The 18,151-nt window shown below is 39.8% G+C and overlaps 1 protein-coding gene across 1 annotated transcript in view; it reads left to right on the plus strand.

Moving 5' to 3' along the window:
• LOC129774973 (ethanolamine kinase-like) overlaps positions 1-18,151 on the plus strand; it is a 19,775-nt gene continuing 1,624 nt past the window's right edge. The window contains exons 1-4 of the mRNA XM_055779101.1: positions 1-636; positions 6,943-7,370; positions 7,712-7,938; positions 8,001-8,220. Coding sequence (XP_055635076.1) covers positions 520-636; positions 6,943-7,370; positions 7,712-7,938; positions 8,001-8,220 — 992 coding nt within the window. The 5' untranslated portion in view covers positions 1-519. The remainder of the gene's footprint in view (positions 637-6,942; positions 7,371-7,711; positions 7,939-8,000; positions 8,221-18,151) is intronic.

Raw genomic sequence — 18,151 nt, forward strand, 5'->3', positions numbered from 1 at the left:
GTCACAGTTTGTTTTCATTGCTCGATTCATTTCGACGTCCTTTTTCTGCGTTGGATCTGGGTTCACTCGTGTGCAAAACCTAAACCAAAGCATTTGAACAGAAAATCACCCCGCATGAAACCAAATAATTGCAAGAGATAACATACAGGTGCTAAACCAGATATTGACTCAAGCTTTACAGTGGTGCGCGCCCTAAGATCAGCATTAGGCCATTGGGCAGCAACTCTGACTTCGAAGCGCGTGCAAACTGTGTTCCGATCGACGTGGAACGGGTTATCACCAGTAGTAAATCAGAGAGACGAGCTGACATTCCGTCGGGAAATATTTGCTCTGACAATCAACCGAGGGCGCCTGATAACGGGCAGCAGTGAACCACGAATCTCGCGAAGCGCTCATAATCTTGCAGGTCAAGATTTTTGGTCGATCCTAGGGCAACCTGGCGACAAGGCTCTTCGGAGGGGAATCACTAGTTTAGTCTACTATCCAGGAAATACGTTGGTCGAGATTGAGTACGAATAAATGGCCGAAGTGTTCAAGCTAGATCTGACCATCGATGAGAACGATGTGATCGGGGGCGCGAAGGAAGTACTTAATGTCATTCGGCCACACTGGATGACGGATTGTGTTCGTTTCAAGGTGAGTAACGCGTAAAAATATTAATTTTCTTTATGGTTCCTACATAGAAAACCGAAGAACGCGTTTCTGATAACGATTAATTCTACGACAAAGTCGGGGACCAAAGTTCTATGGGATGGTTAATGATGAATGATAACATTTGACACAGATTATGTTTTAAGTTTGAGCGAATCATCTGACTCTGTCCTACAAGTCTCATGATGAACAAATAAACATTTGGCAGTAAATCAGAGGTAATCTTCTGAAACGATCATAGTTTCAGCAATGTAACAAAGAGGCGCGCAATGAAGCCGTGTACTTTTGAGTCATGCTCTAAAACCGGTTTGCTCATTGCCACTGGTAGTAGAAAACTCATTCCGGAAATCCATTGCAATTGCAATTTACTTCGTCTAGCCACCTAACCAATAGCAAATGGGAGTCACAGCGAAGTAGAACGCTTGTTGGACCGTGTGAAAAAACACCATGATACTTATTTTTGCGAATTTACTCCTATAAGCATGTGAGACATTTTATTGTTAAAAACGGTTACTCTAAATATGATGTTATTACTACATTATGATTTGATGCTACCCGTGGAATGTCTTATCAATCTTAATGACGCGTTAGCAATATTCACAATCGTTTCGATGTCAGATCAGTGCAGAAATTGATATTGCCTTTGACCATGCTGATAAATTTTTAATTACTCTAATGTCAGATTTTAATTCAATGGAAGTTGAATTGATCACGCGGATATTGCGCTCCTAGATTTTGACGTAGGACTACGTCTTTCATTGCTGTACCGGGGTGTAAGTTCAAAGCTTGGAAAACGAGAGAGTGACGCTGGAATGCAAGGTTTTGAACGTTAATACCTCTTTACCGGCTGAATGAAGTGGTATAATAATCACTTCATTCAAAAGCTAAAATGTCAAAGCGTTATATGATTGTCACTTATTTGTCCAAAAAATCGTTTCAATAGTTTAAAAATTGCTTTGAAAAGAGGCTATTGAAATCATAACAATCTAGCTTATTGATAATGATTGCTTTTGTGATGATCGGAATGTGTTCCTGAACACGAATGCAAAATCAAGGCACCTGGAAAAACCGTCGTCGCGAATACATGCAGGTAGGGATCCTCGATCATTCATCAACTAATCGAATACTTTTCAGCAGTTTGTTATTCGATACGATTAATCGTTATCGGATACCTAATCGATTAATTGTCATATTGAGAGAAATAATTAGTTAGACTAATATTTCTCATTTGCTTGAAATTGCTTGACGTTTTAATTAATTGTAATTGTATATTCGAACCGTTATAATTACTTACTTACATTCGAGTTGCTAGTGGTGCTGCGTTAAATGGTCATGGGGCATATAAAACATAAGCTAAGCATTGTGCAAAACACTTTATCCGAAATAATATTAACTCCTTTTGAAACATATGAATTAAAGTTAACTTTTCCATCAAAAATACGTTTTATACAATAGGATAACACGATCTTTAAGAGTTGATGAAAAAATCTTCTATTTTACATTTATTAACATGACCTAATTACATTATATACTTTTCTTAATACATATTAAAAGGTCTTTCAGATTAAACGCTCACGCAAAAAAAAATCGAATAGCTCCTTATGAACATTTTTTTTCGCTCCGTCGATGGTAACACTGCATTCCCCACTTCGGGACGATAATATTTGGCTACTCGTTCAGTCTGATCGGATAGTTTCTAGTGTCAAGATGTACAATTTACAAGAACGTGTATTTTTAGTGAAACCGTGTTACTCGAGCAACTAAAGCCTTAATGAAACCTTGTGCTCTTATGGTAAGAATTTCAACATTTCTCGTCGTCGATTACTTCTTCTGGACCGTTGCTATACTAATAAACCACAAAATTTGGAGGAATTTAATTCTGTTCACCGTTTAAAACACATTATCGAAAAAGGGGTGGTTACATCGAAAATATCGTAAAATAAACTTTATTTTCGTTTATTAAAAATAAAAATCGGTTCACTTTAGTAGAAGTTATCAAAATTTGTTGCGTGAGCGTTTAATGTCAAAGACCTTGGGCCTTATTTCCGTATCCACTTACACTTACGTCCCCACTACGCTTACATCTCACTTCACTTCTTTGCACCTATTCCCGTTTCCACTGTACTCCGAAAAAAAGTCCCGGAGTGCCGACGTTTAACAAAAAATTTTTTTCGAGATTTATTTATTTATTTATTATACTTGTCTTCGATATAAGTCCTAAAGACAGATTAATCCTATTTTTAAATACGTTCTTGGATACAGCAAAGTCAAAATTTGAAGACACTTCGTTAAAACGACGGCAACATACATCCAACGGGTTGTTTTGTCCAAAAAGAGTACGATGCACCGGTAGACGAAGAAAAACTGAAAACCGCGTTGTTCTGGCCGGAACGTTGAAATTTATGTTTTCCAGTAGTGCTGAGCAGTCCACATTGTCGTTGAGCATATCGAATATTAAAAGCCGCTGCAGCAGAATACGTCTACTCTCCAAGTCGGAAGGTGTATTAGAGCGCAACGTTGTTCGTAGGGTGGCAACCGGATAGGATCATTCCACGGTAGCAAGCGAAGCGCATAACGAAGGAAGTTCCGTTGAATTCGCTCAATTCGGTTAACCTGAACGGCATGGTATGGCGTCCACACAAGAACGCCATATTCTAGTACGCTACGTACCAGCACACAAAAGATTGTCTTCAAGCAATAGATTTTTTTAAGAATCCAAGCAGCGAGTATGCTTTAGCTGTTGTTGCTGCTATGTGCTGAGAAAAGTTTATTTTACTGTCAAGAAGCACTCCGAGGTCCTTTACAATGCTGACTCTGACGATGCTGTTTGCGGACATTTTATAGTCAAATGTTGTTGTATTTTTGTCCGACAGAAAGAGATGACATTACATTTACTTATGTTGACCTCTATTCCATTTTGCTTTCACCAGTTTAGTCATGCGTCGATATCAGCTTGGATGGCATAGCACTATAGATGACACTACCCGGTAGAATTTGAGGTCGTCGGCGAACATTACCTTCTGCGAATTGATCGAGTGACAGAGATCGTTGACAAACAGCACAAATAAAAGTGGTCCCAGGTTACTACCTTGGGGCACTCCGGATGTGATGTCAAAAGGGACCGAGTTTGCTCCATCTATGCGCACGTACGCACGACGTTCGGTAAAATAGGACAGTATCCAGCGAGTTAACCAAGCGGGTAGGCCCATTTTGCTAAGTTTGTCCACCGCAAGAGAATGAGGAACTCTATCAAATGCTTTTGTGAAGTCGACATAAAGGGTGTGTCACATCAAATTGCATCATGGAAAAAGCGCTGTAGAAATTTAATTTTTAGGAATTATATCTTCAGCTTTCGCTTATAATCAGATAAGAGTGTATAGATCACGTTGGCCATGCTTCACTGTCAATTTTTCGTAAATTTGGAAAAATGTCGTCGAACGAAAAAGAGCGTCGTGAATTAATCCTGTGCACTCATTTCGAGAATCCGGAGTTGTTACATCGGGACATCGGTAAGATGCTGGGAATCGTCCAATCCACGGTCAGCAGAGTACTAAAACGATACTCCGAGAACCTAACCATCGACCGGAAGGTGAAGAACGGCAAAAATGGATGCTCCGTCAGTGAAAAAAATCACAAGCGCGTAGTTTAGCAGTTTAGACGTGATCCGAGAAGTTCGGTCCGGGATGTCGCCAATAAGCTGAATTTGTTAAGTTCATTCGTCCAGCGGACCAAGCAGCGGGAGGGCCTGCGTACATACAAGGTTCAGAAGGCTCCTAACCGCGACGAAAGGCAAAACATGGTGGGGAAGACGCGAGCCCGAAAGCTGTACACCGAAATGCTGACGAAGCCGCATTGCCTGGTAAAGGACGACGAAACCTAAGTCAAAGCGGCCTAAGTCAAAGTTCAGCGTTCCGGAGGAGATTCGCAAGCAGAAACTATCCAAGTTTGCAAAAAAGTACATGGTGTGGCAAGCGATCTGCTCTTGCGGAAAGCGGAGCGCCCCCTTCGTGATGACCGGCACGGTAAACGGACAGGTTTACCTTAAGGAGTGCCTACAGAAACGCTTACTACCACTATTGAAGCAGCACGAGGGCCCGACCATCTTCTGGCCGGATCTCGCTTCGTGCCACTATTCAAAGGACGTGTTGGAGTGGTACGAAGCCAACGGGGTCACCTTCGTGCCAAAGGAAATGAACCCGCCCAACGCGCCGGAGCTTCGCCCAATAGAGAAATATTGAGCGGTTATGAAGCAGGCCCTCCGGAAGAACCCAAAAGTTGTCAAATCGGAGGCGGACTTCAAGAGAAAATGGATTTCTGTTCAAAAAAAACTACAACCTGACGTTGTACAGAACCTTATGGACGGGGTAAAGAGGAAGGTGCGAGCATACGGGCTTGGGCTCGAAGTATGAATAAAAAGAAAATGAAAAAAGTTGTTTAATAGTTTTTATTTTACTGTCTAAAATTTTCAAAAGGATCGGTCTACTGAGCGAATTTCTACAGCGTTTTTTCCGTGATGCAATTTGATGTGACACACCCTTTATATGGCGTCGATTTGCAGCCGCTTTTCCAGACCGGTGACCAACGAAGAGACATAAACCATCAAGTTTGTTGTGGTCGAACGTTTCTCACGAATCCATGCTGGTGCTCAACGTCATGTATACTGCCAGTTTTATGTATAGGAGTGATAGTAGTAGTTTTCCAAAAACTTGGGAAAACACCGTCCTTTATGGGACGATTGAAAATGATGGTGACGGGAACGGTTAGCGCGTCGGTACAGTTCTTGACGGAAAACGGAGATAGACGATCAGGTCCCGCGCCTTTGGTTACATCCAATCCCTGCAGTTTGTTCAGCACATCGTCGGCAGAAAAGTTGAAAGGTGCCATATTTAAACTATAACGAGACAAACTATTCAGGTATGCTTCAGACGAAAGTGGTCGGTCATTTCTTAGCACACTGCTGAAGAAAGGCGAAAACAAGTTTGCCGATTCGAGAGGAGTTTCGGCAGAAATTCCTTTGTAGAAGACGTGATGTGGAACTCCTTTTGTCTGTTTTCTACTTCTGACGTACGACCAAAACGATTTGGGATCTTGCTTAATCCTGGTTTCCGTGTGATTCATGTAGCTGCTAAAGCATCGCGCATTCAAAGAGTTATATTCGCTCTCAAGGTCACGAAGCTCAGCTTTGCGTAGTTCACTCCTCGACCGAAAATAGCGTCTCCTAGCTTTGCGGAGACGATTTCGTTGATGCTGCAGCTCGTTGTTCCACCATGTCTGTCTCTTCCCACCGGATCGACGTCGTTTCTTCACAGGGACGACATCACAGACTATTGAAAGCACACGTTGATAAAAAATGGCAACAGCCTTATCGATGTTCCATGCAGTCTTCCATGCACGTTTGTCAAATCATTAATCTGATAGAGACCGCATCCCACAACCAACTCTTTCAGCGCGATTTCTTGCTCGGAGGAAGCATTCACCGGCAACAAAGAGTTTATATCCTCGTCATGCATCCAACACAAGTGGGGTAGATTAGAATCACCTACAACCAATTTGACACTAGATCACGACGTTTCATGCAATTTTAAGACATTTGGCATCAATTTTTTTTCCCGAAAACCCCGATTTCCTCCCCCTTGGGTGATTTTTTGATTTTTAAAAACCACTCTGCGCCACTCTCCCTTAAGTCCGATTGAGCTGAAATTCGGCAAAGGGTGTTTTTTCGAGGTGGTGAACATTTTGCATAGAGTAACTTTTTGGAATTTTAGGGTCGATTTTTTCCCATGCATTCATTGGCACCCTAGCGAACACATTTCGAATGTTGTGAACTTACCTTGGAGCGAAACAACGTTTATTGGAGTGTCGAAAAGATGTAAACGAAACGTGCCGGAAGCCGGAGCACGTCAACAACTGAAATCGAATATAAGTAATCCGTGGGTATACAAAAATTGTGATACTTTTAGAACAGCTCTTGTAGCTATAGAGTGATCCACTCTATCCCATTCCATTAAACATTGCCAGAGCCATAGCCGGTCAGCATAAGTGAGAGACCATAATGCCACAAAAAATCTAGAATTGAATATACGAACCCGCGTAAATTCGAAAGTCGCGATACTTTCGAGATGCAATTTTAAACAAATGAATACAGAGCCAACGGTAGTCCTACGTCTACCTTGCGGTTGTATCACAGATATAACCCACTTCAAGTTTTTTGTTGTTGCTATTATTCATTATCACATATGACAATGCTCCAATTATATCTTTGATTTCCCTCGTCTAATTTGCATTTCCCAGCTGTTCACGGACGGTATCACGAACAAGCTGGTCGGATGTTTCAATCAAAACAACAACGTCGACGAGGACGCCGATGGGACCTCGGATGATGTGGTGCTGGTGCGAGTGTATGGCAACAAAACCGACCTGCTGATTGATCGGACAAAGGAAACGGAAAACATTCGCCTGCTCCATCGGTACGGCTTTGCGCCCACGCTCTACGCCACCTTCCGCAATGGACTCGCCTACGAGTATGTCCCCGGAGTAACGCTCACGCCGGAAAGCTGTCGGGAGGAAAGAATCGCTCGGCTAGTGGCCACACGAATGGCCCAGATGCACAAAGTTAAGGATGGATCGATCGGAAACCGGGAACCAATGCTGGAAGCGAAGATCGACCAGTTCCTCAAGCTAATACCGCCGACTTTTAGCGATCCATCAAAGCATTCAAGGTGAGTAGTGATAGCCCATTGCCTCACGTTTTTGTGCGTTGCTCAGACGAAGTTTGCATAGTAAATTAGATGCACTTTGCGAGGCAATGAAAGTGCGCACGCTTACCGTTTATAGCGCAATCATTCGCGCTAGATGGAATTGATTCGATACCTTCATGATGCTGTAAGGTTCATTCCTACTGTACGGGATGTAGAAAAACACCATCTTTAGTGATGAGGTTGCCGTTGAATATGAGTGGAGCTTCATTCTCTTTCTCTCGATTAGTAGGAGAAGGTCTGCGACTCTCACGATCAAGTGTTGCCATATCGATGCTACCTATCGCTGTTTTCAATATTTGTAGGATATCGAAGATATTCCCAAGTGCGGCCCAGTTGAGACGTGACTTTGACGATCTTTACGGTAAATTGCGCCGGCTGGACAGCCCGGTTGTTTTCTGCCATAACGATCTGCTGCTGGGGAATGTCATTTTCAGTTCGGACACGAATCGAGTCACGTTCATCGACTACGAGTACGCGGCGTACAATCATCAGGCTTTCGATATCGGGAATCATTTCACCGAGTTTGCAGGTAGATAGGGCATGATTGACGATTCAGAGACGAGCTTTTTTTAGATGTTTGTTCCATTTTAGGAATCGATGAGATCGATTACGATCGTTATCCAAGCAAGGAATTCCAGCTGCAATGGTTGAGGGTATACCTGGAGGAGTTTAACGGAGAATCATGCACGGAGAGTGATTTGGAAAAGCTTTACGTGCATGTGAATCAGTTTGCGCTGGCTTCGCACTTCCTTTGGGCGGTTTGGGCGCTTATTCAAGCGGAACACTCGAATATTGATTTCGATTTTATTCGGTGAGTATAATTTAATCGTTCATTTTGCTTTGAGAGACTTCAGTTCATGCACATCCAGTCGCTTCTGTAAGTGTAATTAATCGGATGGTGTTGATTTGATTTGGGTGCGACTTCATCACATCGACTATTGCTTAAAATATATTCTTAAACTGACTAAGACGAATTTCAGGCCAACTCGAATGGCCGTTGGCAGCACCATCTCAGATAGCAGTGAAACGTTGTGGGTGTAAAAACATGGGTCATTTAAGCAACTTTGCATACTCGAAATATTCGAAAAATAATTAGACTACTTTTTGGAAAAAGTAATTTTTTTTTCTTAATTTCTTACAAAACGTTATAACTGAAAAACTATGATACCAACAAAATTCATGTCAAAGGATGCAATGTAGGAAATTGTTTCAATTTTCATTTAAAAAAATACCAATAACGCTGACAAAAAAGTTATTTTAAAAATTAAAATTCATTTTTCTCAAAAACGTATTTTTTGAAAATTCCCAAAAATATATATGAATAGCCCTTAAAATTTCCAACAAGTCGTCCATACATCGGAAGATGGGCACTTTTAGAGGGAAAAAGTTTCTCTAACAACCTTTTTATATTTTCTTTGAAAAAAAATACAACTGATCCTAATTTTGTTTAAAGTCAAGATAGCGATATAGTGTATTCGACAAAGTTGTAGATCTTGTTAAAATATAAACTTTTGTCGAAGACATTAATTTCTATCTTTTATAGTTTTTGGACTATAAGTCATTTTTGTTTGAAGACTCCTGAAAAAAAAAATGTTTTGCTCGTAATTCTCACGTTTGACATGTTCTTGACATGTTTCTAAATAGAGAAAAGTTAGCAGAGCATGTAAAATGCGATAGATTTTACATAAAAATGTTACAAATTAAACATTACTAGTATTATTTCAAAGAAAAAAATTAATAAGTTGTTGTTCGAAAAACTTTTGCTATGTAAATGTGCCCATCGTCCGATGTATGGAAAACTTGTTGGAAACTTTAAGGGCTATTTATATCTTTTTTTTTTCAGAATTATCAAAATATTTTTTTTTCAATGAAATTTTTTTCCAAAAAATTCTCTGACAATTTTTAATGAAAACCAAAATAATTTCCTACGTTCCATTTAGCATATATGTGACTAAAATTTCGTAGGTCTAATAGATTTTTTTGTAGTTTTTTTTTTAAATTTAAAAACTATAAGATCTACTACAAAAAGTTGGTTAGAGAATGAAATGTAGGAAATTACTTTTCATTAAAAATTATCAAATAATTTTTTGAAAAAAATTGCATTGAAAATATTTTGAAAATTAAAATTTATTTTTCCCAAAAACATACGCTTTTAAAATTCTGAAAAAAAGATATAAATAGCCCTTAAAATTTCCAACAAGTTTTCCATACATCGAACGATGGGCACATTTACATGGAAAAAGCTTTTCGAACAACAACTTTTGACGTAGGACTACGTCTAACCGGAAGATATAGGGGGTGAAATGGAAATCTAGGCACTGAACAAGTAGGAAAAAATGCAAGATTTGGAACGCTTATAACTCGAGCATTTCTCAATAGATCGCAAAGGTGTTTGCATCAATTGATAGGAAATATATCTACGTATCTATCATAACGAATAACATTTCATTTTTCTTGAGATAAATAATTGAATAATTGTGAAATATCAAGCATTGTCCAAATGCACTATGTGCCAACCGTACCGACCAAAACGGGCAACCAGAGCAGCAGTGAAATAGAATGAAGCACGATTGGAAAGGAAAAAGAAAATAAAATGAAAGAAACATTGGTCGCAGTCTCACACATGCGTAATTCTCGAGCCAGCCAGTCAGCTTAAAAATTCCCGCTCCGCTGCCGTAACGATCATTCTCATTCAAACCGTACACCACATCAGTTCGCATCACAACACATCAACAAACCAACCCAAGCAGCCATGTCTGGACATGGCAAAGGAGGAAAAGTGAAGTGAAAGGCAAAATCCCGCTCGAGCCGTGTTGGTCTGGCTAGGCCGAGCACGTTAGTACCAGTGCACCAGTCCACCTAGCCGCCGTTGTATAGTTTCGGCCGCCGAAGTGATCGAGTTGGCTGGCAAAACTGCTCGCGACGATAAGAAAACCCGCATTCGGAACAGAACACATTCGGTTAGGTGGACATCAAGACAACAGGCAGTTGCAGCGAGTGGCGAGTGGCAAACGCAATCGCAAAACGGCATCAGGTAGCAGAAGAAAAAAGTTTGTTCTTTATACAATCTGCTTTGGTGGCAAATTCAGAACAAGGCGACATCGAGGGCGTTCGAAATGATTTTCTTCAAAACCACGAGTACAAAGTTTTCTAAATTGGAACCATTCCATAAAACACGGCCATTAAATCTTTCAAAAAAGAGTTTACGAAATACAGTTCAATGCTTTCTATAATAATATCCAAAATAATAATAAAACACAAATTGATTTTTTCATAATTTGTTTGTCAGGATCTGATGAGTATGTGAATTTGGCAGTTGTTCTGAGCTTATTGATAGTTGGGGACTTTCCTGATTATTCCACTTTCACCAATTCTTAAATTGTTTCCAGATTGAAAGTACAGTAATTTACAATTAGTTCGACATTTAGCTAATTGGACGGACATGCAATGCGACACTTTGAAAGTCGACACTGTACCACTGTCATCGCAAATGTTCAATTACAGGTTAAAATCGCCTCCAATGCGACACTGAGTGGTGCTTCGGCACATCGCATTAAATATAATTTACTGTACAACATGTCACAAGCTGGATGGGAAGAAATTTTCCAACTGTATAGCTGTGGCGAGTGGCAAACGCAATCGCTAAACAGGAAGGTTTAGCCGAACAAGATGGGGATATCGAGTGATAACAAAACAATAAACTCTTTAGATTAAAGACAATTTTGTGATCCTGAAAAGGACCCTTTTTAGCCTGCATGTGAATCCAACGAGCGAACAAATCGTAATGAATGTATTTTTTTTTGCCATCGCTGCCTTTTAACGCTCATTCGTTCGTCTCGTTGGACTCGCCCCTCTGGCTGAGTCTGCCGATTTGTCTCTATCATGTGAGTGTGTACCGCTAGAGTACAAAACGCGCGGACCTCAAAAAAATATCTCATTTTCTTTCAAACCGTAAACCAGTGTGGTTGTACGGCATCGTTTAACATCGCATCGCATCACATCATAAAAAGAAAATAAGCAGCAACGTGGATGTGTGGACGTAATAATGGAGGACAAGTTAAGGGAAAGGCCATTACTTAACTGATTCCCTAATTTCACAGCTTCACTCACCAATAAGGACAAATACATTAAATAAACCTATCCATTTTTCAGCTCTACTATATACCATTAAATTCAAAACCACTATATATTATTATTATCTATTCAAACTGTATTTCATTTCATTTCACTCTACCCCTCATCTCATCAAGGCAAGACTACAAATCTTACAATTCATTCGTTTCCGAAACCACAGTTTAAGGTACGGTAATGTGCTCAATAGTGAAATATATGATAGTGAACGAGCTGATGACCACCTATGCATTCCCTATCACAGCCATCACTTTGATTGTACGATATGTGTATACGCCGAAAGATGCCCGACGTTGAACATTTAATAAGTACAAAGCCTTCAGAAAAAAAATCAAGAATCAAGTTTGTAAAAAAAAAGCAAAAACACAACACCAAAGGTTCTTTTCAGAACCCCCAACACGTTCATAAAGAGTAAACAGTAAACTAATCCATTTTTCAGGTAGATAGGTATGTATTCACGTAGGAGAAGAAAATAAAACAATATATTTAAAATATATATTTAGCAAAAGCTGTCCCCTTTGTATAGTCCTACGTCACTCCGGTTTTGTCACCGACATTACCCACCCGTCTTTTTTTTTAATTATTTTCTTTGGAATAATACTATTAATGTTTAATTCGTAACATTTTTATGTATAAATTATCATAAATTATCAAACATGTCAAGATCACGTCAAACGTGAGAATTTACCCACAAAATGTACGAGCAAAACATTTTTTTTTTTTCAGGAGTCTTCATACAAAAATGACTTATATTTCAAAAACTATAAAAGATAGAATATTGATGTCATCGACAAAAGTTTATATCTTAACAAGATTTGGAACTTTGTCGAATACACTATATCGCTATCTTGACTTTAAACAAAATTAGGATTAGTTGTATTTTTTCCAAAAAAAATATAAAAAAGTTGTTAGAAAAACTTTTTCCCTGTAAAAGTGTTAATCTTCCGATGTATGGACGACTTGTTGGAAATTTTAAGGGCTATTCATCATATATATATTTTAGGAAATTAAAAAAAAAACGTTTTGACGTAGGACTACGTCTTTCATTTCTATACCGGGGTGTAAAACCAAAGTTTCGAAAACGAAAGCGTTACGCCGGAGACCGAGATTTTGAGCATTAATAGCTCCTAAACAATTGAACGAAATGGTATGATGAACACTTCATTCGAAAGATAAAATGTCTACGCGTTATATACTTGTTTCTTTTTGATCCAAAAACTTGTTTCAATAGTCTTAAAATTGATTTCAAAACATGCTATTGAAATCACCAATCGGTATATAAGCGAGCGCCACTCGGAAATCCACTCAGTTCTAATTGAACAGCGATTGGAGCATGTTGTCGCTGTTGTGGTGAAGCTCTTCGTTTATCATGAAAGCGCGAATGAACGGTGTCACCAAGAGCCTGTTTGTGCACCTTAGGCCAGAAGGGAATCCATCAGGAGGAGAGTGATGCCGCAAATGGTTCCCCGGGAAGAGATCGGAGCAGCCGCCACACACACATACACGCGCGAAACTCTTCGTTTGGATGCCATTCAGCATCGAGAAAATTCCGGAAAGATTCAATCGTTGCTGATAAATAATCTGCCAGTTCCCCTGGGAACTGAAAAATACATTCAAGCGAAAGAGTTTATTTTAATGTTTTCTATCCATATAACACTGCGGCCAAATACATTTGGTTTTGGGATTTTTCAATCAAGTCGAATTAACAGGTGCTTACATATAACATATAAAGGGTGTGTCACATCAAATTGCATCACGGAAAAAACGCTGTATAAATTCGCCCAGTAGACCGATCCTTTTGAAAATTTTAGACAGTAAAATAAAAACTATTAAACAACTTTTGGCATTTTCTTTTTATTCATACTTCGAGCCCAAGCCCGTATGCTCGCACCTTCCTCTTTACCCCGTCCATAAGGTTCTGTACAACGTCAGGTTGTAGTTTTTTTTGAACATAAATCCATTTTCTCTTGAAGTTCGCCTCCGATTTGACAACTTTTGGGTTCTTCCGGAGGGCCTGCTTCATAATCGCCCAATATTTCTCTATTGGGTGAAGCTCCGGCGCGTTGGGCGGGTTCATTTCCTTTGGCACGAAGGTGACCCCGTTGGCTTCGTACCACTCCAACACGTCCTTTGAATAGTGGCACGAAGCGAGATCCGGCCAGAAGATGGTCGGGCCCTCGTGCTACTTCAATAGTGGTAGTAAGCGCTTCTGTAGGCACTCCTTAAGGTAAACCTGCCCGTTTACCGTGCCGGTCATCACGAAGGGGGCGCTCCGCTTTCCGCAAGAGCAGATCGCTTGCCACACCATGTACTTTTTGGCAAACTTGGATAGTTTCTGCTTGCGAATCTCCTCCGGAACGCTGCATTTGTCCTCTGCGGAGAATAACAACAGGCCCGGCAGCTGACGAAAGTCCGCTTTGACGTAGGTTTCTTTGTCCATTACCAGGCAATGCGGCTTCGTCAGCATTTCGGTGTACAGCTTCCGGGCTCGCGTCTTCCCCACCATGTTTTGCCTTTCGTCGCGGTTAGGAGCCTTCTGAACCTTGTATGTACGCAGGCCCTCCCGCTGCTTGGTCCGCTGGACGAATGAACTTGACAAATTCAGCTTATTGGCGACATCCCGGACCGAACTTCTCGGATCACGTCTAAACTGCTTAACTACGCGCTTGTGATCTTTTTCACTGACGGAGCATCCATTTTTGCCGTTCTTCACCTTCTGGTCGATGGTTAGGTTCTCGAAGTATCGTTTTAGTACTCTGCAGACCGTGGATTGGACGATTCCCAGCATCTTACCGATGTCCCGATGTGACAACTCCGGATTCTCGAAATGAATGCACAGGATTAATTCACGACGCTCTTTTTCGTTCGACGACATTTTTCCAAATTTACGAAAAATTTACAGTGAAGCATGGCCAACGTGATCTATACACACATTATCTGATTATAAGCGAAAGCTGAAGATATAATTCCTAAAAATTAAATTTCTACAGCGTTTTTTCCGTGATGCAATTTGATGTGACACACCCTTTAACACTGCGACCAAATACATTCGGTTATGTGATTTTCCAATCAAGTGTGATTGGCAGGAAAGGTTCTGAAGAGTATTCTTCCCCATCAGTAGGATATGTTCGTTTCCAATATTGGATGCGCGCGCAACGGAAAATGTTTCGCATCGCGAAAAACATAATTCTCAATCGATTATTGCTCAGTCGCTGAAAGTTTCAAACTCAGAGAGCTCATTCGCCTCTAGTTTGTCTTTCAAATTACCATCGTAAACCACACCTTCTTTCTATTCAATCACGGACAAAAAGCATACTTAAGCGATATTCTGGTGGTGAAACGCATTCATTTTTCGTGAGGACATCGACAAGACAACATCGCTACTGAACGAGTTGAACGAGCTGGACGGCGAGTGATCAAGAGATTAATTACCAGGCCTGACCTAAAACTCATTCAGTTAGTTTGGAATTGTGAGGAAGCGCAGAAAAGCCGATCCATCAGAAGAAGAGAAGACGACCGAGAGAATACCAGCATCGAAAAACGGTTCCGTTTGAGACATCGAAGCAGCCGCCACACACATATATACGTACGGAACTTCTTTCATTTCAATGCCATCCAGCATCGAGAAGGTTCTGGAAGAATATTATCGTTGCTGAAAAATAATCTGCCAGTTCCCCTGGGAATTGAAAAATACATTCATGCGAAAGAGTTTATTTAAATGTTTTCTAACCATATAACACTGCGACTAAATACATTTGGTTTTGTGATTTTTCAATCAAGTGCAATTAACAGGTGGTTAGCATTAGTTAGTGGTGGACTTCGAGAAGAATCGAGAAGAATCCGAAAAGATGTCATCGTTACTGCAAAACAATCTGCCAGTTCCCCTTGGAATTGAAAATTACATTCAAGCGGAAGAGTTTATTTTAATGTTTTCTATCCACAAAGTGCTGCTGCGATCGAATTTATTGATTTTGTGATTTTTCAATCAAGTGTAATTAATTAGCAGGAAATCTTCTGAAGATTATTCTCCCCCATCAGTAGGATATTTTCGTATCGAATACAGTTTGCGCTCGCAATGGAAAATGTTTCGCATCGCGAAAATCATATAATTTTCAATCAATTATTGGCTCAGTCGCCGAAAGTTGCAAACTCAAAGAGTTCATTCGCCTCTAGTTTGCCTTCCATATTGCCATCGTAAACCACACCTTCTTTCGATTCAGTCACGTACAAAAAGCATACTTAAGCGATATTCTGGTGGTGAGACGCATTCATTTTTCGTGAGGACATCGACAAGACATCATCGTTATTGAACGAGTTGAACGAGCTGGATGGTGAGGGTTCAAGGGATTCATTACTTGGCCTGACCTAACCTGAAACGCATTCAGTTTGTTTGGACTGTGAAGGAGCGCAGAATAGCCGATCCATCAGAAAGAGAAGAGAAGACGACCGAGAGAATACCAGGTTCCGCTTGAGGCATCGGAGCAATTGCCATACACACACACACACACACGCATACACGCGCGCAACTCTTTACGTTTGCTGGTTATCGAGAAGAATCCGGAAAGAAGTGATCGTTGCTGCAAAATAATCTGCCAGTTCCCCTTGGAATTTAAAATTACATTCAAGCGAAAGAGTTTATTTTAACGTTTTCTATCCATATAATACTGCGACCAAATACAATTGGTTTTGTGATTTTTCAATCAAGTGCAATTAACAGGTGGTTATCGAGTTAGCATTAACCACTGGTGGTGGACTTCGAGAAGAGTCCGGAAAGATATCGCTTCTGCAAAATAATCTGCCAGTTTCCCTTGGCATTGTAAATAACATGCAAGCGAAAGAGTTTATTTTATTGTTTTTTTTTATGTTTTTCTGCGACCAAATACATTTGGTTCTGTTATTTTTCAATCAAGTGCAATTAGCAGGATGGCTTCTGAAGATTATTCTTCCCCATCAGTAGGATATTTTCATATCCAATATTGGATGCATAAAATCTTGTACCTCCAACGTAACGCTCTCGTTTTCGAAGTCTCCCAAATATTCATTTATTCTTTCATTCAGAATGGATTCAGATTCAACTTCAAACAAATGATCACTAAATCAACGATAGTTCTACGTCACCATTGCGGTTATACCATAGATATAACCCACTTCCTGTTTTTGAGAAAAATGAATTATAATTTGGAATATAACTTTTGTCAGCGAAATTTTTTTTCAAAAATTTTTTGGTGTTTTTTTGTGAAAATTTAAACAATTTCCTACATTTCATCCTTTGACAAGAATTTTGTAGGTGTAATAGTTTTGAAGTTATAAATTTTTGTAAAAATTAAGAAAAAAAATTGGCTTTTTTCCAAAAGTAGTCTAATTATTTTTCGAATATTTCAAGTATGCAAAGTTGCTTAAATGACCCATGTCTTTACACCCACAACGTTTCACTACTATCTGAGATAGTGCTGCCTAAGTCGAGTTGGCATGAAATTCGTCTCAAAGAGATGGCACAAAATGCTAATATCTAGTCAATATCGGCAGGAACGTTATAAAAAAAATGCATCTTTTCTGCGAATGAAAATTTGCATCAGTGACAAACATTGAAAGTAATTCCGAAAAAACGATGGATTTTTTTTCAGAAGAGTGGGAGAACAGTGTATTTTTTCTATACTCGCACCTATAAATGGCACCCCAAAAAATACCACTTTTTCCGATTTTTCCACTAGTTTTGAGATCGTGATATTTTGGGTAAAGGACTCACTCATACCAATGTTCACTTTGAGCAATTTATTAGTATTTAGAGGGCTAGGAATATCATTACCAGCTTCGCTTATACTCTTATACTTATACTATACTTATTATTCGTTTTAGAACGCAGATAATTTTTCATCAATTTAAGCTTGCTGAAATTTAGTTCGCAGGATGCGCGATCTGTGCCATTTTTACTTTAGTGTAAACCAAACTAGCTAGCTATTTTAGTTCAGTACCAAAATGGCTCAGCCTGGTCACGGTACGAGGGAGGGAAGTAGGCCTTCCATTAACATAGACGTTATCTAGAAGTATGCGTTCTTATAATGCATTTTAAGCAATAATTGACGGATTTCATGCCAACTCGTCTTAAGAGTTGGCAGCACTATTTCAGATAACAATGCAACGTTGTGGGTGGAAAGACATTAGTTAGTTAAGCAATTTTGCATACCTAAAATCTTCAAATGAGAATTAGACTACTTTTTGAGAAGGGCCATCATTTTGACGTGGGACTACGTCTAACCGAAGTATACGGGGGTAAAATGAAAACCTAAACACAGAACATGCAAGAAAAGAAAGAAAGATTCCGAAAGCTTATAACCCGAACATTTCTTAATGGATCGGAAATATGTTTGCCTCAATTGACAGGGAATATTTCTACGCATCTAACACAATTAATAAAATGTTATTTTTCATTAGATAAACAATTAAAAAACTGTAAAATGTTAGGCGTTATCTAAACGCCCTAACTACCCAGTTTGGATTGGCCCGATTTACGGTTTGCCCAACACAGACTTCAAAATCAATGTGTCTGGATGAATCCGCTTGGCAAATATATGTAAGCTGCGAGTCCCCGCTGGCACGAAGACAGTGATCAG

Source organism: Toxorhynchites rutilus, chromosome 1 (genome assembly GCF_029784135.1).
Source record: "Toxorhynchites rutilus septentrionalis strain SRP chromosome 1, ASM2978413v1, whole genome shotgun sequence".
In the NCBI taxonomy this organism is placed as follows: Eukaryota; Metazoa; Arthropoda; class Insecta; order Diptera; family Culicidae; genus Toxorhynchites; species Toxorhynchites rutilus.